At 34.1% G+C, this 23,384-nt stretch overlaps 1 protein-coding gene across 4 annotated transcripts in view; it reads right to left on the bottom strand.

Annotated features, from left to right (window-relative positions):
- Nucleotides 1–6,356: 6,356 nt before the first annotated feature.
- CD47 (CD47 molecule) overlaps nt 6,357–23,384 on the bottom strand; it is a 66,610-nt gene continuing 49,582 nt past the window's right edge. Inside the window, exons 7-11 of one of the 4 annotated variants that reach the window (XM_044670108.1) lie at nt 20,183–20,275; nt 13,706–13,737; nt 9,931–9,955; nt 7,164–7,214; nt 6,357–6,747 (exon numbers count right to left, since the gene is read on the bottom strand). In XM_044670108.1, the coding sequence (XP_044526043.1) occupies nt 7,198–7,214; nt 9,931–9,955; nt 13,706–13,737; nt 20,183–20,275 (167 nt within the window). In that variant the 3' untranslated portion in view covers nt 6,357–6,747; nt 7,164–7,197. The remainder of the gene's footprint in view (nt 6,748–7,163; nt 7,215–9,930; nt 9,956–13,705; nt 13,738–20,182; nt 20,276–23,384) is intronic. The other 3 variants (XM_044670109.1, XM_044670110.1, XM_044670111.1) reach the window with 3 other exon arrangements.

The raw sequence follows: 23,384 nt of genomic DNA, 5'->3' as shown, positions 1-23,384 counted from the left end.
CCAACCTGGAAACCAAATTTTTTTTTTTCTGACAGAGAAAAATGACAGGCTCTAAATGTTTTGCTGAGCAATGGGCTGAGTAGCATGAACTTTTACTTAAAACAAAAACCAGAAGTTAGAGTCCTAAACTACCCTCTTCTGACACTCAATCCATTTCCAATTTTGCTTAAATCTGTATTAGAGTAATTGGTGAAATCATGTCCTACATGATCAGTGTTATCACAATCTATTATTTTCTGAAGCTGTCATACTTGATACCTTGAGTCTGAAAGGTGCTGTCCAAAAATCCAATTCAGTTGCATTCAAAGAGACCCACGCCTCAGCGGGTGTTCTAATCAGGTTGAGTACAGTTCTATGCTACACATAGCAACTTTCAGGGCAGGAGGTAGACCATTAAATGCTTTCTGAGCTCCATTAGAGTCACCCCTGCTGATAGTGAAAAAGTCCTCAGACACATAAAAATTAAATCGCCTACTAGGTAAGGAATAAGATAGTAGTTTCTCTCCAAATATTTTTCTGTTGAAATAATCTAAGAACACACATTCGGGACCTGGAATATTGGAAGTATATGACTTAGCAAGCTAGAATCAAGATTAAAAATTAACCACCTTGGGGCAGCTAGGTAGCAGTGGATAGAGCTCCAGGTCCACTGCAGAAGGACCTGGGTTCAAATATAGCCTCAGACACTTCTTGGGCAAGTCACTGAACCCAGACTATCCTAACTTTTGCCGTTCTTCTGTCTTAGAACTGATGCTAAGGCAGAAAAAAATAGAATTAAATACCTTAAACCTGTATGATGTCTCTGCTAATAGCCTACGGTCCTTAGCAGTTTATCCCACCTTTCCTTTCAAATGGAGTTAAGAATTTTTTAACTCAGCAAAACTCTTAGTAAACCTTTGCCTCTTGTATACAGGAAATTTAAAGCCCATTGAATTGAAGTGATTAGCCAATGATTAGAATCCACTCTGTGGATCTAGGGGCAGCTGGGTGGCTGAATGGATTGAGAGCCAGGTCTGAAGATGGGAGATCCTGGGTTCAAATGTGATATAAGACACTTTCCAGATGTGTGACCCTAGGCAAGTCACTTAACCCCCACTGCCTAGCCCTTACAATGCTTCTGCCTTAGATCCAATACACAATATTAACTCCAAGACTGAAGGTAAGGGTTAAAAAAAAAATAATTCACATCTCCTAACTCCCAGGACAAGCTCCAAAGCTTTAAAAATAGCCAGCTTAACTTTAATAGCTTAAAACTTCACTAAGATTTTTGGGACACCCTCTAGCATGTTCCTTTCATAATATACCACAGGGACAAAGTGAATAATAAAGCAACCTTAATAAAAAACCACTTTTTCTCTCTCTCAGTAATTTGTTACATTATAGCTACTTATAATTCAAAGCACACCTTAAATGCCCAAATGTTTGTATGCCCCACCCATCCCCATCTATTTTGCAGCTTCTTTATGAGGGTGAGTCAATAACTAAGATGAATTTGATCTTCAAAATACTTTATTTTAGGAACATGATCAAAAACATTGCCATTTTTATAATGCAGCAAATATAAGCATCACACATTCAACTATACTGAGGTAATGTAGTAATACATACATTATGTTTATGAAAAATGGAGATTCATCTTGGCTATTAACTCTCCCTCATACATTTTGAAATAATAGCTAGAAATCAAAAATTATTCCCTCCCCTTCCAATCACCGTCTCATTCTCAGCATTTATTTAAACCTCTGAAAATTCACATCCCTTCAAATTACACGATTGTACTTTTGTAGTTCAATACAGTGGTAATATAGGCAGCTCACCAAAACAGCTTAGAATGTTTTATTAAGTATATATAATATTACAGGGTAATATTTACAAAGTTATGTTTTTAAATAAAAAAAATACCTTGGCAAAGATTGCAGATTTTCAAAGCTTCAAACAGTGATAAATCGATTTAATACATATTTAAAAACAAAACAAAACAAAAAAAAACCTCTGACAGTAACAACACAGCTGTAAAACAACTTTGGTTTTTAAATCACTGTAAGAATGGCTACTGACAATAGCACACCTTTAATTGCTATCCAGAAAAGCCCCCAGAAGGGCCTTTGTACATAGCAAAACTGAATTTTTCTTCATTTAGAATGGTTAATGGATATTTACAACACGTGGGATCCAATTTTTGACAATGGCTTTTTGTAAATGATGCTCCATTTAATTAAAAATAAAAACTTGCTTCTCACCCTCACCAACCATAATGACAAGACTTAGAATCCATTGCTGTTGCCTTACAAGGAAGTCCATTAAAGGTGATTTTGGGGGGAAAAGTCTGAATTTATGAGAAACATTTTAAATAAAGCCAGAGTATGTAACCACCATGATTAAAAGGTCAGGCACATGCTCCCCCAAAATAAGGCGGGCACTAACATTCTAGCATCAAGGAAACTCTCTGTTCACTACTGTCTATGCCGCCCCTCTCCCTCACAGACTAACTGGATTATACTCATTGGCATTTGAGAACAGTCAAACTCTTGTGTCCATATGGGTTTAGTGACAGTAAATGATTGCTATTTGTGATTTTACCCCACAACATGCACATAAACACAACAGACATAAAAAAACCCCTACTGAACAAAATAAAAAACAAGTAAAAATCATATAGAGCTGCCCTATAAATGTTTTTCTGTTTTTAACAGTGTATGGTTTTTTTTAAATGGAGACAACACAAACTACTGCTGCCTAATTCTTTTTTTTAGTAAGAAAAGTGAAAAGAATTTGGAAAGGAGGACATGGAACTCTACCCCTACTCTCTCAAACCTCAAGGGGACTATTTAAGTGCTTTTAAATTGGCCATTTATTAAATGGAGAGCCATTTATTTCTTTCACACTGTCAAGAAAGCACCTATATTTTTAAAAGTTCTAAGATTTTGAAGAATTTTCTTCAGATGACCTATACTTTTCATGTTTAAAAAAAAAAATCACCTTTTAGGATTTCCATACTACAAGTCTGTACTCATCTTAATAAGAGTATTGGGGGAAGGGAGAGGAAATGTATTTATAGCCAACTCTTGGGATACCTAGCCATGTAATGGTGTGCAAAGCACTAAACTAGGCACTATGAGGAGAAAGGAAGAAAAAGACTGTTTATTCTCCTGGAAGATCTAATGGGAGATATGTAGGACAAATACCTAAATGTGCATTATGAGAGAGAGAGAGAGAGAGTGTATGTGTGTGTGTTTATGTGTGTGTCATTTGAAATGCAGCAGCTCTGCTGGCCCCTAAAAGGTATGTCCATTGAATTATTCTTGAATAATTCACCAAAAGGAATTCCCTATTTAAAGGAAACTTCTTTAAAGAGAGGAATACTTTTCATATTTATTTTCTGAATTTTCATATACTGGATTTAGTCAAAACAAAACATACCTATAAAGTCAAACAAACATATACATATAAGTACTAAGTAAATGGTGATTTTGTTGGGTAAGATAAAGAAAAGAGATGAATGGAGCAAAAAGTCTGATAGTCGAATAGACCAATGAATCAGGGGGAGGGGGAAACGAGAGAAAAGAAGGAAGAGTACACTTTGTAGGTAAGGGCTTAAATGCTAGAGAGGTCATAAAAAGAGAGTGAAGGAATTGTACCCAGAGGTACAATAAATGGGGACGTACAAGGATAGGTTGTAGACAAAAAAAAAAAAAAAAAAAAAGACTGCTAAGTAAAGAGGGTGGGAGAAACTATTAGGAGCTCTGAAGCATTAAGATAATTGGGAACAGGTTTCTGTTGAGAACAATTTGATCAAAATGACAACTGAGGAAGATGATTCCTTTTGAGAAATACAGACCAAATAGAATGGAAAAAGCTATTAACAGCCAAGAAGGCTGCTAGAAAGCTTAACTAGAGCCAGTTAAAGTACTACTAGAGCTTAAAGAAGCCTCAGAAATCAATTCATCTAGCCCATACCCCATTTTACAGATAAGCAAACCAAGGCTCAATGAAGTGATTTTCCCATAGTCACACAGTGGCAGAAGAGATCTGAGGCCTCATGATTCCCAGTTCAGTACTCTTTCCACTTCATGGCTCCTCTCATGGGGTAATGTGTTTAATAAAAATAAAAGTTAAACAATAGGTGCTCAGTATATTTTAGTAGTTGAGGTGTCATAGAGTTAAGAAGTAACCAAATAGGAATGGAGAAACAGGAGGGGGACCTGGAAAATATCATGGAGGCAGGAATAAAAAAAATACTAATAGGAATACAACATGGAAACCTAAGGAAGAAAATAGGAATTAGTTTTTTTGAAAATTAAACACAAATTTTTTTAAAACAACTCTGGCTGGTGGTTTCAATATCCTCCCCCAATCAAACCTTTTCCAGAGCTGCTAGCATTTTATTGAGCACCTGTGTGCCAGGCACAGTACCAAGTGCCTTAGGAAAACACGACTGATTCATTTAGCTTTCTCTTCATAATCTCTCCTCTGCCACTTTCTGATGGAGTTGCTTTAGTGGCAGTGAAAAGTCCCAAAGGCAGGAAGAAATAGGGAGAATATAAAAGCAAGGATACCTTCTGCATAACTGTCCCTGAATTATTGAGAGTTCACTGCATATTTAAGGGGAAAAAAAGACAATGGCAGTCCAGTGAGAAATTCACTGAGAAAATCCTGGTTGTTTTCTTAAAAACAAACAAACAAACAAAAAAAAACCCAACAACACAGGGATTTGGACTTTTGCAAATTCACCTGCTTTAACTATTTTTCAATTTTATCAACAATGATTCCTGCCCCTAGTATCCTCCCAAAATGGAAATAATTCAGGGAGAAGAGCAGCAAGAACTGATGATATACTCTCAGCAATCCAGCTCCTCTATGCCAATATTTTGAATAACACCACAAAGGGTGGATGGGAAGGAAAGAAAAAGACAAGTATAAAAGAAAAAAAGAGCTGGCTTTGTAAAAAGCATTTTGATTTTTTTTTTTTGTGAGGCATCAAAAGGTCATTAAATTTTGGTTTGCCAAAGACAAACCACTTGGTCCCAACATGAAATATGAAAATTAAGTTGAGTAGTATTGAACTAGCATACAAAAGAGGCACATGAGAACATTCAGTGGACTAAGAAGTAACTATCATCAATGCAACCACAGATATGACTGCTGTAGTATACAAACAGGGGGGAAATGGCTGGTACTTAAGGGTATTGATAAGCAGTCACAAAGCTGGACAATTGACTTTTTTCTTAATACTCAAATTATTTTAATGACCAGTCCTATCTAATAAACACCTTTGTTTTAAATAATTCTACTGAAAGTAGAAAATCAGTATTTGTTCTGTATTCACTCCAATTGTGTCCACATGTAACAAGCATGTGCCTATCACACATACACACACACACATTCATTCACATAGACACATGAACAAGGTAAAAACAAGTGCTAATATCTAAAGTACAAGCAATCACAGCTGCCATAATGCTAAACTTCAAACCAGGGTAAGGTAGGAAAAGTGGGGGTTTTTTTTGTTTGTTTTTGTTTTTTTAAGTTTTAGTCTTCGAGAAGGGAGAGACTGAGAAGGGAATATAGGAAGATGATGGTGGTCAGTTGTTTTTCCATGCAACATAGATACAACAGTAGTTTTTTAAAAGGCCCTCTGGAGGAGCTGGCCTGATGGTGATGCACTATACTGTACTGCCATGCAAGGGATCAAAGCTCAAATCTCAATCTTAGTTTTTCATGCCCCAGACCAAAAAATATGTGAAATAACACTGGATGATACCCTCAGTCCAGGGGAAGGGAATGCTCACGTTATTTCTGCCCCAAAAAATTAAGACTGGAAAGCAGTGCTCTGGGAACAAGACCCATCCCTTTCAGCAACTAGATTGGAGTATGTCACAGGACCTGGTGCAAGGAAGAGGAAAGACTCAACATTTTGTAAGACAGAAGCAATTAACAGGAGGACAAGACAGGATTTAAAAGAAAAAGAAAAACCAACCATCAAGAAAATCACAAGGTTAAGCTGCAGGGCCTTACGTTATCACCCTGACTCTAGAGAAGTTTTTGACTATTACATTTCACATTCAGCGAAGCTGCAAGAATGGTAACCCCTCCAGAATGAACATCCCATCCACACAGGTAAGCATGTGACAGACACACAGGTGGCAAATGCAAGATGCAAGGAACTTCAACTCGACTCTGAAAAGATCTATTTCTCTTGACCCAGAACCGGCAGAGATAGTTGACCCAATGGACACAGTCTGCCAAATATGCTCCTGGGAATGCTATCCTGCAAAGTTAGATGGAAACCATTGATTTTCATGTCTCATAGACTTCTTGAAGGAGCCACCAAGTAGTACAGGGTCAATTTCATCTTTTACCAGTTAAAAAAATCCCCAGAAGATTACAGGAAATAAAGACATGGGATTTAATAAAGGTATCATTCTGGAAAGGTACCACTTCTACCTTTGTCTCTATTGAACAATAAACCAAAATGATTTCCCCAAAACTAGTTGTCAATGGGGTAATACAATACGTATCTTTATAATTCTTTTATTAACTAAATTACAGCTGTTTTGAATATAAACTTAACTGTAGCAATCATTATGGGTGGTGGAGGGGTTTTTTCCCCCCCAGAGATGAAAACCAGTGAATTTCCTCCTTTTCTTCAGTGAGTGAATCCAGGTCATGGTGTCTGAGCACAAGAATATTCCATTCACATCTTACTATCCTCCAAATCAGAGTCCATCATTCTTTTTTTCAATTACTCTGAAAAATTAAAGCACAAACACACAGTCAGTATTCAGGTATATATTCATTCAGCAAGCTGATGTATGTATTTCATACAATTTAAATAGCAATCTGAGTCTATAAGGTATATGAGGAACACTTCAGTCAGCAAAACCCTACAGCCTCATTAGTCAGAAGAGCAGAACAATTAACAACATATACAATTTAAGAACCACTGAGCCATCAATCAAGATTTATGGAAGATTCGTCTTGAAATTTGCTAAAGTATCAAATTCTAATCAGCTTTTAACTTAATTAAGCAGAATTATGCCCAGAAGAAATATCTGATTGTCATAGATTCCATTCAGTAAATATCTCCAAAAATATTGGATAAAAAGGCAGTAAATCATTAAATTAGGATGAAAGGTAGTACTAAGGCTTCAAGGTCCTCCTACTTGTCTTCTATATATGGGGAGTAGGGGCAATGTCTTAGTGCCTTCCCAAAACTGCAAAAAAAAGAAAAAAAGAAAAAAAAGACATATAACAAGAAAAAAGCATGAAGAAAAAAAATATATATATATATATATTCATCACCCAAAAATGAATACAGATAAACAGAGGACCCTGCACTACCATATTCCATAGAAACCAGTTCATTTTTAAATGGTTTTCTATTTATTACTAAATTACACTTACATAACAATTAATAGAAACTTCCCCATTCTTCTCCAAATAAATGAACAAGCATGTTTGTAATAAAAGCTGTGACATGAAGCAATGAAAGTAAAGAATTTTTTGTGATCTCTACTGCAAAGGCTCAATTCCTATTTTCAAAAGCCTTCAACAACACATAATAGATTTTAGAAATTAGTCAAGTGTTGACAATACCCAGGAGAAATTAAATGAACAAGAGTCCAGGCCCTCTTAATTCAGTATTGCCCTTTGTTTCTGGGTTGATAAAAAAGAAACAAGTGATATTTACAAATCATGTAGCTCTAAACTTTGCAAAGCACTTGACATACATGATATGTCTAAGACTTTTATCAACTCTGAGCTAGAGCCTAGGGTTATCATTATCTCCATCTTATGGATGAAGAAACTGAGGCAAAGGGAGAACGTAAATGTCAGAAAAATTTTCAGATTAGATCCCCCTGAATTTAAGGCTAACTCATTATCCACTATGCTACACTGATTCTTTTAGGTCACAGCCTTTAAAACAACACAGGAAAAACCAATGATCTACAACATTAACAGAAACTACCATCTATAATCTCATACTTTCATGCAGGACCAAGAAAACACTATAAATATTTACGTTAATCTGTAAAAAATATGGAAAAGTCATAGATACATGGGGGGAAATAAATCTAGAGGACACTGAAATTTCAGTTTATGTAAGGGCTTATTTTGTGCCAAGCACTGTATTAAGTGCTAGAAATACAAAGGAATGTAAAAATAATCCCAGCCCTCAAAAAGCTCATATTCTAATGAGACAACATGTAAATAATTAGATCCATACAATAGATGGTGGTGGTAGAATAGATGGTGGTAATTAAAGAGGAGAAGGCTACCAAGGGGAACTTGGAAAAGCCTCCTGCAGAAGGAAGCAATTGAACTCATATCTGAAGGAAGTCAGAAAAGCTAAGAGGTAGAGATGAGATGGAAAAGAATTTAAGGTGTGGGGACAGCCAGTCCTCATGACAAAAGAAGTGCAAGAAGGTCAGAACAGTAGGAAGGAAAAAGTTATGAAGAGCTTCGAATGCCAAAGGGAAAGCTTTATAGTTGAACCTGGAAGTAATAAGGAATCACTAGAGTTTATTGAGTAAGTAAATAACATAGGGAGACCTATATCTGAGGAAAAATTGTGAAAGAGAATCAAACATAGTTATATTGGGAATCATTTTTTCTGTTCTCCTTCAAAAAATTTAAATTAAGTTCCTGCATGAAACATAGAGATATTAAGTCCTCAGAGGTGATGACACAAGAATAAGAGAGATTCTGTCAAGATAAAAATATTCTCTTGATCATAGATGTCAAACACTCACATAACATATAGCCCACAATACTTCTGAGAATAGACTAAACAAATTAAAATGTAATTGGAGAATGTTTCAACAAAAAAAATATTATGAAACAAGGATAATGTTAGTATTTGGTTTTCTAATTCAATATACAGCCTGCATGGATCCATATTTAGTAGTCCCCATTTCTATGAATTCAATACTCCTCCTCTAGATTACTTGTGTGTCTTATAAAAACAAGCAATATTATCAATGAGTTAAAAGGAAGGTCTTTTTTTCTGGAGGTTGGGGAGGGTTGATCTGGAACCATGATTCCACAGAAAGGAAGGTTTATATTTTAAAGATTTGGGCATCTTTATGATATGACAGTATCTCTTTTATCACAGCAATGTTACAAACAGCAATACAAAGCTGAAAAAATATGTGGGAGAGGGGTTAAAAAAATATCTGGATGGAAACGGTCTATATTTGCAACTGCATTCAGTACTCACCATCATTCATCATTCCTTTTGACTCTTTAAACGCTAAGAATTAGTAATAAGCCAAGCAAGCGGTTAGAAATTTTTCACAATAAGCAATTAGAGCCAAATAAAAAAATCAGAAATATCATGCCAACTACTTAACTTTTTTAGAATCTATTTAATTTTAAGGGGTACTTTCAAGAAACTGAAAAACTTCAACCAGGTATGGTTGGAAACTTGCCTTTTCTTTGAATTCTATACTTACTCCTTCTTCCCTCCCCATCCCCCATGCAGCAGAACCAAAATAAGACTCAGTTTAGAAAATAAGTCCAGGATCTAGGTTTTAATGAAATCACAAGTCTGGTCTTGACCCATGGTGGTTTCGTAAGTTTTTGCCAGGAAAACCCACAACATGGAAAGCTTACTTCCAAATAGTATTCCCTTTAAGAGGAATAAACTACATTGAGGCAACAAGTAAATGGAAAGGTTTCCTTCTCAGTTGCTATTCTTGACTTGCACTTGCATAAGCAAGTATAGTAGTGACAGAAGACACTACATTAATCTCTGAGTTGAGAGCATCACAAAAGTAACACTCTGAACTCTTTTAATGATTTAAGAAAAGAAAGGTCAAGTAGACAGACCTCCAGTTCTCCACAAAGCATGGTGGAACACTTTCTATATACTACTGAGCCAGTCCAAGTTAGGAACTGGTTTTGAATAAAAATAGAATATACACCTACCATTAAGGGGTTCCTCTACAGCTTTCTGGAAAATATTTAAAATAAGTTTATGTAAAAATTATATTTATTTTATGTCCTTTCATATTTAAAGCTACTTTAAGCTAATTATTTCATAACACAATGGATTCTAATGCCTAAAAACATGCAAGAAAATAAAGGTTATAGGCTAATAATATTAACTCAGATCATTAACTTAAATAATAACTGCACTCTTATTATTTAATTTCTTTCAAGAGTTATTCTTTCTAGGAAGGAAATGATTTATTACTTTAAAAAATTAAAAGCACAAATAACAACAATTAGCAGAACAAACAAAGCGGTGAAAATATTATTTTTGCAAGAAACTGGAATGGATGGAATCACCTTAAAAAACTGGCCAAGCTGAACCATGAAATGTGGAAGGAAAATTTGTTAAGTTTTATAGGCAAACAGATAAAGTTATTACTAAATTATACAATTTTAAAACTGACTGTTATAGATCATAGATTTAGACTGGGAAGGATTGTAAAGGTCATCTGGTCCAACCTACTCATTTTTCAGATGAAGAAACAGAGGCCTCAAGAGACTGAAAAACATTTGCTACTGATTCCAATACCTATCTTAGATAAGGAGATACACAAAAAATAGTTTTTGCTGCTTTTCAGGCATATAGATTTGCGATTTATCAGATTAAAGAATATGTATTTGACATACATGGCTTTGATTTTTTCTATTTTTCTTTTGATGATCAGAAAATGGAAAAGATAAGCTAAATAATTAACAATATATGGCTTAAAAATCAGTTTGACAACCATATCTTTTTAATTTTAATTAAATTTATTTTAATATCCACCCCCCCAAAAACATTTCTACACATAAAATAAAAGAGGAGGAAATGATGGCACATGAAAACCCACCACTGCATAGGGCTTGCTTTTAAAAAAAATTACTTTTAGGCTGTCTTGTTTGTTTTTGTCTAAATTTCTTTGCATTGTCTTCTATGCATTTTTAAAAATGCTTCAATTACCCTCTTTTCTTCCTTTTCTCTTTTTTGAGAGGAACCATTATTCCTATCCTTCCATCTTTTTCCCCTCCAATTAAAAAAATGGAAAAAAAAAACCTCAGTAAGACATGATCAAGATAACAAATTTAGACACTGTTCATGCCTGAAAATGTCTCTTTCTGCATTGGTCCTCTAGAATTATGGCTGAACAAAGTATTGATCAGGAGTCTTAAGTGTTTCAAAATTGTTTACTTTACAATGTTATTGTACAGATTTTCTCCTGGGTTCACTTCATACTTACCATTTCATACAATTCTCTCCAGGTTTCTCTGAAACCATCACTTCGTCATTTTTCATCATACAATATTATTTCATTATACTCATATATGGTCATTTGTTCAGCCATTCCTCAACTGTATATCTCTTCTGTTTCTACTTCTTTACTATCACAAAGAGCTACTATAATTATTTTTATATATATAGGTCCTTTTCCTTTTTCTCTCCTTTTTTGGAGTATAGGTCTAACAGGTACAATACTGTGTGAAAGAACACACTCACATTTTGGGTATAGTTCAAATTCCAAATCACAGCTCCACTAACAATGCAATAATAATGTTTCTGTCTTTCAGTAGCAGACTCTCTTTTAGCTGTCATTTTCTTTCTCTTTTCTTTTTTAAATCATCTTTGTGAATCTGGTGTGTAGGAGGTGGATTCAAGAGTTGTTTTAATTTTCAGTTCCCTAATTGTTAGAGTGGCTTGGAACATTTTTTTTCACATGGCTTTGATTTTTTTTCTTTTGAGAATTTTCTCTTCATATACTTTTTTTTTACCATTTATATACTGGGGAATGCCCTTACTCTTATATATTTCAATCAATTCTTTGTATATTTTGGAAATGAAATGTTTACCAGAGAAATTCACTACAAAGATGTTTCCCTTAATTAATTATTTCCTTTCTAATTTTAACTGCACTGATTTTGTTTTTGCAAAACCTTTTCAATTTTAGGTAATCAAAAATGTACTTTTTATAAAAAATCTCCCTTGTCTGATCATAAATTCTTCCTTGTAAAAGTTATTCTTTCCTTAAATACTCTTAATTCATTATTGCTATGACCTTTTATGTCTAGGTCATATATCCATTTGGAGCATATCTTAGTATATCTAATTTCTGCCAGACTGCCGCCTAGTTTTCTCAAGTTTTTGCTGAATAGCAAAATCCTTATCCTAGTAGTTGTGGTTTTAGGAGTTTATAAAACACAATGCTACTTTGTTCACTTGCTTCTGTATATTTTTACATACTTTGTTTATCCAAAGAGAAACATTTTTTTAAAAAACAAATACCAAATACTTTTGACTATTTCTATTTCCTAATACTACTTGAGATTCTAGTTCTCCTTCCTTCTTACTCCCCTACCCCACCAAATTTCCCTTTAGCCTCATCTTCATTTCTCTAGATGGATTCTGCTATATTTTCTAGTCCTATTAAACAAATCCTCTTTTTAAAAATTGGTATCCACTGAATAAATTAATCTAGTTAATCTTAATGTCATTTTTATCATATTGGCACAGCCCAATCATGAACAATTAAAATCTTTCCACTTAAGTCTATATTTCTGTAAGGTGTTTTATAGATATATGTATATATTGTGTTGATAGAATAACTACATGTTTTATCACCTATTTAGATATTTTCTTCCTATTTCTTCCTGCTGAATTTTGTTGGTAATATATAAAAAGCTCATGGCTGCTGTTTATTTTACATCCCAATACTTTACTGAAGTTATTACTTCAATTAAAATTTAGTTCACTCTCTGGTGTTCTCTATGTAGTTCATATTATCTGTAAAAAGTATTAATTTTTTTCCTCTTTGCCTATGCTTATTTCCTCATTTCTTTTTCTTGTTCTACTGTCATTATGATTACTGATAATGCTGGCTCTCATTTAAATGGCTATTGTTTATTACATTATGAAAGCTTAATTTGTTGCTGTGCTTTTTAAATGTTTTTGGTCCAAGATTTACCATATGTAATTTTTCCAAAATTTGATTCAGTTCCTTAATGTATTCCTTATTTATTTATTTTTTTGTTAGTTTCATCTAATGGATGTCCTGGGTTATCACTACCCTCAAAGTCTGAACTTTTATAGGCTTCCTATATCCCTGTCTCACTCCTCACATCAGCTACTCTGCTACCTTCCAGCCCCAAGGATTATAGATGAAGGTTCCTGGTATCCCTGGCTTTTTTCTGCCCTGGTATCCATAGAGGAAAGCTCCTACCTACTTTTCCCTGGAACATTCTTGCCCTAGGATCTATAGCCATGGTTTCAAAATGTCCTCAACAGGACCTTGTTTTGCTCTCCTTCCTTCCTGATTCCAGATCTACATATCCTCAGTATAGGTTTGATTTAAGAAAAAATTAAAATTGTTTTTCTATTTATACGATTGGCCATGATAAAAGCTGTATGCTGATTTGTCTTAGCTACTTTCATGAGTGCAAAATTAATAAACAATTATTTGTAAAAGTAAAGTTCCTAATCTAGGTAAGAGATATCAACATGATCATTAAAGGCCCATTCAATCCATTCCCTTGCTGCTAAAACTACTAAGTTCATATAGAATTTTGCCTACTCATTAAGAAATAAAAAAAACAAACAGAAAAACTAGGTAACATCTATGCCAATGGAGTAACGAAAGTTTTCTACCAACTTAAGACTAGGTAGAGAATAAAAGGCTCAATATACACCGCTAGCAATTTCTTCAATCATCAGATACTTATTATCTAAATAGAAACTTACCCTAGACGGTGGTATAGTCTTCTGATTGGAAGCTAAAATATTCAAAACATCAAAAAGAGGATGAGAATTTCAAAAAGAAACTTAAAGACAAATGGTAATTAATTTTAAATTCAAATAATTAAGTTGCAAAACTAAAGATATCAGATGCTACCTAAAAAGCATTCTAGCCACGGTCTTCTATTAAAAATAGAAACTTTTATTCAGCATTTGTACTGAAGAAATTCCATTTGTAAAGAAGAAGTGACAATCTTCAAAATCAATAATAGGCACACATATGTACACACTAAATACATGCAGTTTGCCACAATAACTGAGTCATCTAATAGAAGCACACCTAAGTAGTCATTCCTCCCTCTTTTTTGAGCCTGTGTCTGTCTGCCCATCTGTCTCCCCCAGTCCCAATTTGGACTGGATAGTGGTAAGGGACCGTTAAGACTGTTCTTCATCCTACTTCCTTAAGTTTACTCCTCTAACTCCCTAGATCTATCTACTTGTAGTCTCCCCTTCATCTTCCTAGTTCAAAATCCTAATAAACAAAAGAAAATATAGGGAATTGGGAAATAATTTTTAAAAGGATAACTATGCTAGGATGCCCGGAGAGACCCTCTGAAAGGAGATGATTCAAAGAATTATTCCATTCCATTCTCAGCAGGTCAAATCCATGATAAATCTTTGGAAAGTTTCTCCTTTTAGTCTAAAAAGAACCTTTTTAGCTAAATGACAACCAGTTTATTATCAGCCAAGTCTAATTGGTTAGAGGAAGAAGGGGAGAGGCAGGAGTGAGCAGATACTGAAGTGCAGAAAGAAAAGGGAGTTCAACTACTCCAGGTGGATGGGAAAAGAGAACAACTTTGACCTAAAATGCCAAGAGAGGAGGAAGACACCAGAGAGTGAAGCCATTTCTGGAGCAGGTAGTCAGAGTATCAGTCTTGAGAACAACTTAGCAGCAGATAACTGTCACCTCACTGTCATAAAGATTAAATACACACTAGGAAAATTCAGTCAAACCAGGCAGTAGTTAATTGAGAATAAACTATTGGGTAATTTTTGGACTGGAGTTGTTTCATTTGCATAGGAATGCTACCACCAAGTAGATCCCAAGAAATAACTTATCCTGAGGGTAGTAGTATATAGGTTCAGGGGTTTGTTTTCCTCACAATAATCTTCTGTCCTCCTACTGTGTACTCTACTTTCAACAACTCACTTTTGTTTAAAAGCCATATGACAGCTCAGGAATGGAGTCAACAAAAATAATTATGTCTCCTGGGGGAGCTACTATTTTCATACCTCTTTCTTGAGGGCTACAGGTTAAGATTGCCTCAAGGACATAGGGTCATTCATGTTGGGGAAACCCTCTGACTTACCTGGAAAGTTGAAGGGAGGGAAACTTATCTACAATGAGGAAGAGGGTGTTTATGAGGGGATAAACTGAAGTACTGCTTGCTTTCTTCTTGACAAATAAGAATGAAATTTATGAGAAATCTACATTTCCATAAAACTCTATGCTTAACAGATACAATACACTTCAGTCAAATTATCCTCTTGCAAGGCCCCATTTCAACATGCATAAACTACTTTACAAAATGGGGATTCTGAAATTTTTGCTAGGGGTACAAAATTTAACCTTACACCATTGAATTGCCTTTCTTAGCAAGATTGTATTTTATATCTACTTTTTTTCCTCTGTTAATTGAAATTTGGGAAATGCCATTTAAAAGTATATAAATATATATATATATATTTTTTTTTTCTATGGAAACATGGGAACTATCAAACTACATTTCCCATGGTCCAACGGGTTTCCGTTTCCGATTCTTTGGGCGTGAGGACGCCTGCGTCACCCCGAAGAGGACAGTTTAAATGAGAGGAAATCTGAAAGTAAACCCTCTTAGCTAGTAGGCATGGGAAGAGAGGAGAGGTAACAATAATGGCGGGGGCGGCAGTTTTAAATTCTTACAAGGGCGTGGTCTAATGATTTTATCTCTATCAGCTTGGCTTTAATTAAACTATTAATTTCTATTATTATATCAGTCTTTATTATTTTTAATCGTAACACCTCCAAGGTATTTAAGGATAATATTTTGGGCTTTGTTACCATCTCCTAGGTATCTGGTTCCTAATTATTTTTAGGGGTCATCTGTAAAGCAATATTGCCTAGGAACACTGAAGAAACAGATCTATAAACAATGGTAACTTCAGGAAAATAAAATTTATGTGACACAACCATATCTGTTGATCAGACGATCTGGTCTGATATCTAACTACACAGAAGCCAGATGAGACTAGATATTTTAGTTAGTTCCACCTTAATCACTTCATAGGACTGTTTTAAGAAAAATATTTGGTCAACCTCACTGTTCTATGTAAGTGAAAATAATTATTAATCCTTCCTAGTGGTCTGTAACTTCAATACAGGGGCTTATCAGAGTTAAATGCTACATCCAAGGTCATAATATTTTAGGCACCAAGTTCTTTTTTAACTCTTAGTTGAACCTTACCCATATAAATAGAACTTCATTTCCAATGCATCTCTTTATAGTGTCCCTAGAATTTCTCCTCTGTCCCTCAACACTTTAGAATTGACTTTATAGTTCCAAAATATTCAGTAAAAACTTTGCTTGATTCAGCTAATATCTTTTCCCTTTCATTCACAATCCAGAAGTAAATTTGACGATAAAATTACTTATACCAACCTAAATTGGTGCTTATATAAGAATCCAATTGAATGCTAGTATATTCATAGTAGAAATGACTTTTTTTTTAAGTAGGGAGATTTTCCAAGTGATATTTGGAAAACCCTAAAAATCAAGCTTTACCTCAATGATTCTTAGTCCTTTTTAACCTTTTCTTTCTATTCTGTCCTATTAAGTTTAATTCTCAACTCCTTGTTTCCTTTTGTCAGTGTCAAAACATGTCTCATTTTTTAAAAGATTCTGCATATAGTAAAAAGATTCCAGAAAGTGAATGCTAAAATTCTACAATAATGTTACAATTAAGGCTACAAAAGTAAATTCTTAATGAAGAAAAATGTACAATTTTAAATTCTCACAAGAACAATAACTCACCATGTAGGAGGCCAAAGTTTGATGTTTAGTTAGTAATATATGAATAAAGCAATTCTAAAGCAGAGCATTAGTAATGGTGAGAACTGATGGAAACATTTAGTTTTTATTTCCAGGTCTGTATGTTTAAATTTGCAACCTTAATGTTACATTATGTACATAAGCAAAGAAAATACATAAATGCTCAAGTCTACAGTACCACCACCTAAAAAAAAAAACTCCTTTGTACCTTTTCTCTTCTTGCCCATCAATTGACCGAGGGTCTGCCTCTCAACTCTAGCATCAAACAAGTTTGTTTGAAGTTAATTTAACATACTCAATGAGTTGTAAGACTATATTCTTAATGCATAGTATAATAAGTCTAAAACTATGAAAAGTAAAAAAAAAATTAGAAATTCTCTATCAGGAGAATAAGCTCCTGGAGGGCATTGAACTGTTTTGCTATGGTGCTTTTAATCTTTGTAATAACAAAGCCTTATACATAACAGACATTTAGCACATATTAGATCAGCAACATGAAAAAATATGGCTTTTTTCCAAAACTGAAAGCTTGCATTTGTCCAGATCCTGCTTTTTAGTATTTCCAGAGTGGGCAAAGAAAGAAACAGAGGGAGAAAATTACTTACTAGAATAATAGTTACTGAAAAGTGTTAGAACTGAAGAGTACAAAACTACAGTGAAGGAAGCTAAAGGAATGCTCTCCTCACTTATGGCAATATTTCTGAACCAAGTAGCAGTTACCCTAGAAACCAGAGGGAGCAAACTCACTGGCAGCCTGCAAAATTCCCCCGTGCTACCTGAAGAAGATTAAAATGTAATTGGGAAATGTTTAACAAAATAACAAAAATACAATACAATGTAGAAAATGTTCATCTGTGGTTTTCGAAGTCAATGTGCAACTATAGAGACAAATACTGGAAGAATGCCATCAATATCTAGTGAGGAATAGAAGGGAGGAGAAATATAATGGCAACACACCACAGGGGATGTTAGATGGGGTCTAAGTGAAGGAAAAATGGGCTCCTTTAGTTAACAACAACTCATACTATTTGATCGCAGTACTAAGAAACATTTTAGATTATGAAACTATTCTCTCAATTACATCCAGAAATCCCCTAAATCAGCAGTGTCAACCTTTTAAATTTCAAGGACTATATAAGTGACAATCTCAATCCATAGATTAAGATGGATTCATAAAAATAAAATCTTCATCAACAATGTCTAAGCTACATCGTCCAAAAATTCCAAAGAAAGTCCATATTGCCTTGAGATTATTAATCATGCTTTCCAGATACTGAAAATGCTCACCAAAATGACGAATCAGATAAGTTATAGTGAGACTAGTTAATATGAAGGTTTCCTTTAAACAGTGGACCATATTTTTTTCTCTTACTATGTACAGATCAATAATTATATGGGTGAAAACTCAGAATTGGACAACATAGGAATTTAGTGGGATTCATTGACAGTTAGCAACTCTGAAATTAAGCTAAAACATTTTGAAATTATATGTCACTTAAAAACTGATCTGGATGACAAAAAATTTATTTATATAACAATTTTTAAAAATTAAAACCTTTTCTTACCTTCTGTCTTATAATTAATATTGTATATTGGTTCCAAGACAGAAGAGTGGTAAGGTCTAAGGAAAAGGGGTTAAAATGAGTTGCCTAGGTGCACAAAGCTAGGAAATATCTGTGGCTAGATTTGAACCCAGGACCTCCTATCTCTAGGCTGGCTTTCAATCCACTGAGCCACCTAGCTGCCTCCATTTACATAACTTATCATAGTAGGATCTCAAATCAAGTTTAACTCCACTTCCTTGAAATCCAAGATAATCAAGATAGGAGTTGTTATCTATTTTAATCTATAGAAAAGATATTGATTAAACAAACATATAGCGTAAAACAAGTTGGGTGGGGTGGGGTGGGAGAGGACACTAATGCTAATTTATTTAGACTACAAATTCTTTCCAAAACTTTTGAAAGGTTTTTACAGGAGAGTAATTTTCTCTTTAGTTTGTGAGAACATAACCAGAAACAATGGATGCATTAGAGGACACAAAATTTTCATTTAAAATAAAGAAAAACTTCTTAACAATTATAACTAAGCAAAAATGAAATAGGCTACCTCCTTAGATTGTGAAACCCAATGTCTTTGAGCAGAGACTACATTATCAATTGTTGAGGATCATATAAAGGAAAATATCAATTGTTGAGGATCATATAAAGGAAAAGTTTATTTTAGATGATGGTTGGTACCCAACAAACTGTGACCTCCCCAAGGGCAGCGAGGTGCCACAGTAGTTAAGAGTCAAGCCTGGAGTCAGGAGGTCCTGGATTCAAATGTTGCCTCAGACATTTGTGAGTTGTATAATCCTGGGCAAGTCATTTAACCCAAAATACTTAACCCTTATTGATCTTCTTCCTTGGAATAAGTGCTTTGTATTGATTTTAAACAGAAGGTAAGGGTTTTAAAAAAACAAACAGTGAGCTCCTCACAAGAAAGAAACTGCCTTTCTTAATATTCTTTATATTCTTGAGTTTACCACAATTCTTGGCACATAGTAGGTACTTAATAAATGTCTACTGCTAATATGACTAACTAGATGGCTTTCAAGATACTGTTCTGTAAGGTTCTACCATTCTATCAACTCAGAATTCATATGCAAGTCTACAAAAATCATTTGTAGAAAATCAGTTTCCTACAAATGGTTAAAAAGGATTTGACACAAATGCCAAGTTTAAAAAAAAATTTAAGACAAAAAAATGCCAAAACTAAAAACTTTGATCTAAAACGATGAAGTAAAAAATATTTCAAAACAAAATTTTATTTCATGTTTAACTAAATTAATTTTTAAGAATTTTTAAAACATTCTTTAGAATCATTGTTTTTTAAAGTTAATGAAGATATATTGTGTTGTTAGCATTTTAAAAGCTTTTTAATTCTGTATTATTATTAAGTTATATATTATTCTCTGTACATGAGAAATCAACACATCTACTAGTTTGTGGACAGGTTACTCTGCAAATGGCTAGGATTCTGCAAGTATATCTTAACATAAACACAAATTAACATTCTGATTCAAAATTTCTCTTAATCTGTTCATTAAAACAAGTATTCAGCCACCTCTAAATTGAATTTAACTAAGTGGACATTTCTTTAAAAGTAGGCTAGGATACAAGCTTCCTATTAATTCCAACTGTATCCTCTCTCTAATGGGCTTAAATAATTGAAATTTTAACTGTTGCGAAAAGAATTCCAATAGCAAAGTATTTTCTTTGAATTCTTATTTTTAGATTCAAAGCTTCCATACAATCCTTTTTGGCACTAAAACGAAGAAATCAGGCAAAATTTCTAAATTCCATAATTTTAAGTTTTCAAAATAAAATGATATAAAATAAGTTCTACTTACCCACAAATTTCATGTAAACTAGACCAAGCAATTCTGCAAGGGCAATAATGCCCAAGCCTGAAATCATTAGAGGACCCTGTGTAGGGGAACACTCTGCCAAAAAAAAAAATTATTACATTAGAAGCATATATGAAACAATCTTACCTGCTTTGTATAGATATATAACAGCAAAGCTAGTGGAGTGGGTAGAGTGCTGGACTTAAAGTCAGGAAGACCTAAATTTAAACTCCATCTCAGGCATTTAGCTATGTGACCACAGGCACAAGTAAGTCACTCTCTTAACCTGTTTCGTTAATATAAATTAAAGATAATAATACCTATACCTTGCTGAATTGTTGTGAAGATTAAATGAAATAATATAGGTAGTAAAATGCTTTGCAAACTATAAAGATGTACATAAATGCTAGCTATTATAGTTACTATTTTTATTATTAGTACAATGAGCACTAGCTAGGTTTTATGATTATTCTCAGTTATCAAGGAAAAAGAATGACCTACTTGATTTCATTTAAAAGTCAAATGCTAAAAATGCAGTTAAGTAGAGATCCAAGGTTCAAATCTAGCCTCATACACTACCTAGTTTTGTAACCCTGGGCAAATCACTTAACTTCAATTGCCTAGCTCATAATGTTCTTTTGCCTTGGAATCAATATTAGTATTGAATCTAAGATGGGAGGTAAAGGGGTTTTTTTCTTTTTGTTTTTGCTTTTTAATTTTAAAAAAGGCAGTGAAAGTTCTGATAAAATGACAATAAAGAAAAGTATATGCAACTGAATATTAAGCTATAACATAAATGCTTAGGTTTCTGGAGTTCATTATTTCAAGAAATCAGTTGCAGTGATTAAATTGGTTCTTTAAGATAAGGTCAATATCAAATATTCTTAATTCTTTTCAGTTTAATAGGCAGGTTTTTCAAGGAAACTTAATTCTTGTCCTTAAATTTAATAGGATCCATTACTAGGATATCCAGTAGGGCAAATGCTTCAGTAAGGCAAGACCTTTATTTAAAAAAAAAATAAATAAATTCAGACTGTTATGCTAGAAAACATTATTACTGGGGCAGCTAGGTGGCTCAGTGGACAGAGAGCCAGACCTGGAGATAGGAGGTCCTGGGTTCAAATCTAGTATTAGATATTTCCTAGCTATATGATGGTAGACAAGCCACTTAACTCCCATTGCCTAGACCTTATCACTCTGCTGTCTTGGTACCAATATTTAGTATTGATTCTAAGACAGAAGGTAAAGGTTTAAAAAAAAGAAAGAAAGAATAACATTATTTGTGCAACATCTATTGTCATTAGTCTTTGAAATAAGCATTTGCTTACTCTTGAGATAGGTATATACAGATAAAATAGAGCCTGGCTGGGAAAGTGCCTAACAAGGAGGGGCTGGGAGCAATTCTTCTGAAGTTTACAGTAACTACTTCTGACCCTGTGAAGAAATTCCTAGAATAGTAACTGCACTTCCAAAAATGGGATAACTATTTGTTCTCACATATCCATGATATGTCCATCAATTCTGGGAAGGAGTTCATGCTTAAAGACCCCAAAAAGGCTCTAGTAAACCACGGAATGCTGTTGAGCCTGATGAAGTATATTTACTTGATCAAGAACTGATGAAACCTCAACTTTTCCACTTTTGGAGGGAAAAAAAGAGACTAGTCTTGAAATTTCTCTCTAGATCTGGAACTTTGGGCCCTAATCTCATGAGATTTCACTGGAAGACCTACTGCAGTCAGGAGATGATTTTAAAATTATGAATCTGAATAGTGGCATCTAATGAATTTTTAAAACTTTAAGACTTAGGCAAAGTAGATATGCAGTTATTTGGATATCTTATCTATGGATAAGCAAAGTTATGAAATTATCACCCAAAGTTTCATAAAAGTCTAAGATCACAAGAGGTGATATCAGTTGAGAGGGAGAGGAAAGATCTCTGAAAGTTTCACTATTAGAACAGGAGAGCAATGGAAGAATTGATCATGTGTTTGAGATTCTTATCCAAGAGCATACAAAAATGTCTCTGGGGTTCTAAGTCTTCAAAGTGGATAGTCTTCTTTTTAAAAACTGCTGCTGAATTACATCAGAAAACTATCAGGAGACATCAAATGAGTAACTTCAATGAGGAGCAGATAAGCTTATTCTGTTATAAAATATTATCCAGTTATTAAAAACAATTAAAAGCAGCATGTGTACTTCCCACAAATTCACCAACAAAATCTAAGAGAACAATGCCATTTCACATTGCTGTGATAATTAGCATGTAAGTCCATCAGAGCAAGAACTATCTTACAAAAACTTGTGTTATGCCTAGGACTCAGCACAGCATTCCACTTACAGCAGTCTCTCTCAAATTACCAGTCAAATGAACTGAGTGAATTGAATAATATATTTTGTTTTGTCTACTTGCATTGGTCTGCCTTTTCATACAAGAATGAAAATTCCAGGAGAATAAGGGCATTTTTATAAGTTGTATGATATGTCTAACTTAACTATGATTGCTTAAATGCTAAATAACAGGAATCTACTAAATGTTATAGAGCCTTTAAGAGGGGGAAAAAAAGAATTTTTGTATGATAGATTTGTAATACTTGTCAACTAGCATCCTAGGAATGGTGTAAGAATGTGAGACAACATTGATGAAATAACAAGAAAACATTATAAGAAAAAATGCAGTGGCCATATAACAAATGTTCCAGTACACCAAGAAGAAAGTTAACATTGTTCCTCTTTGACTTCAAGAAAAACTTGTACTAACTACAACTCTGCGGATAAACCAATTAACAAGCAAGCCACATAGAGTAAATATTTTCTTAGCAACAAAGAAAGAAATGACACTTGTTGGGTAGAAATGAGTTTTTTTTAATACCAAAAACAAAACAAACCCACTTCAGATAAGAAATGGTTTTCACTGAACAAACTGTGGTATATGCGGGTGATGGAATACTATTGTGCTAAAAGGAATAATAAACTGGAGAAGTTCCAGGTGAACTGGAGAGACCTCTGGGAACTGATGCAGAGCGAAAGGAGCAGAGCCAGAAGAACTCTATACACAGAGACTGATATACTGTGGTAAAATTGAATGTAATGGACCTCTGTACCAGCAGCAATGCAATGACCCAGGACAATTCTGAGGGATTTATGGTAAAGAATGCTACCCACATTCAGAGGAAGAACTGCAGGAGAGGAAACATATAAGAAAA

The sequence above is a fragment of the Gracilinanus agilis genome, chromosome 3 (genome assembly GCF_016433145.1).
Source record: "Gracilinanus agilis isolate LMUSP501 chromosome 3, AgileGrace, whole genome shotgun sequence".
NCBI classification, from domain to species: domain Eukaryota; kingdom Metazoa; phylum Chordata; class Mammalia; order Didelphimorphia; family Didelphidae; genus Gracilinanus; species Gracilinanus agilis.
Note: the sequence above shows the minus strand (reverse complement) of the source record. Positions and strands in the feature narration are given on the sequence as shown.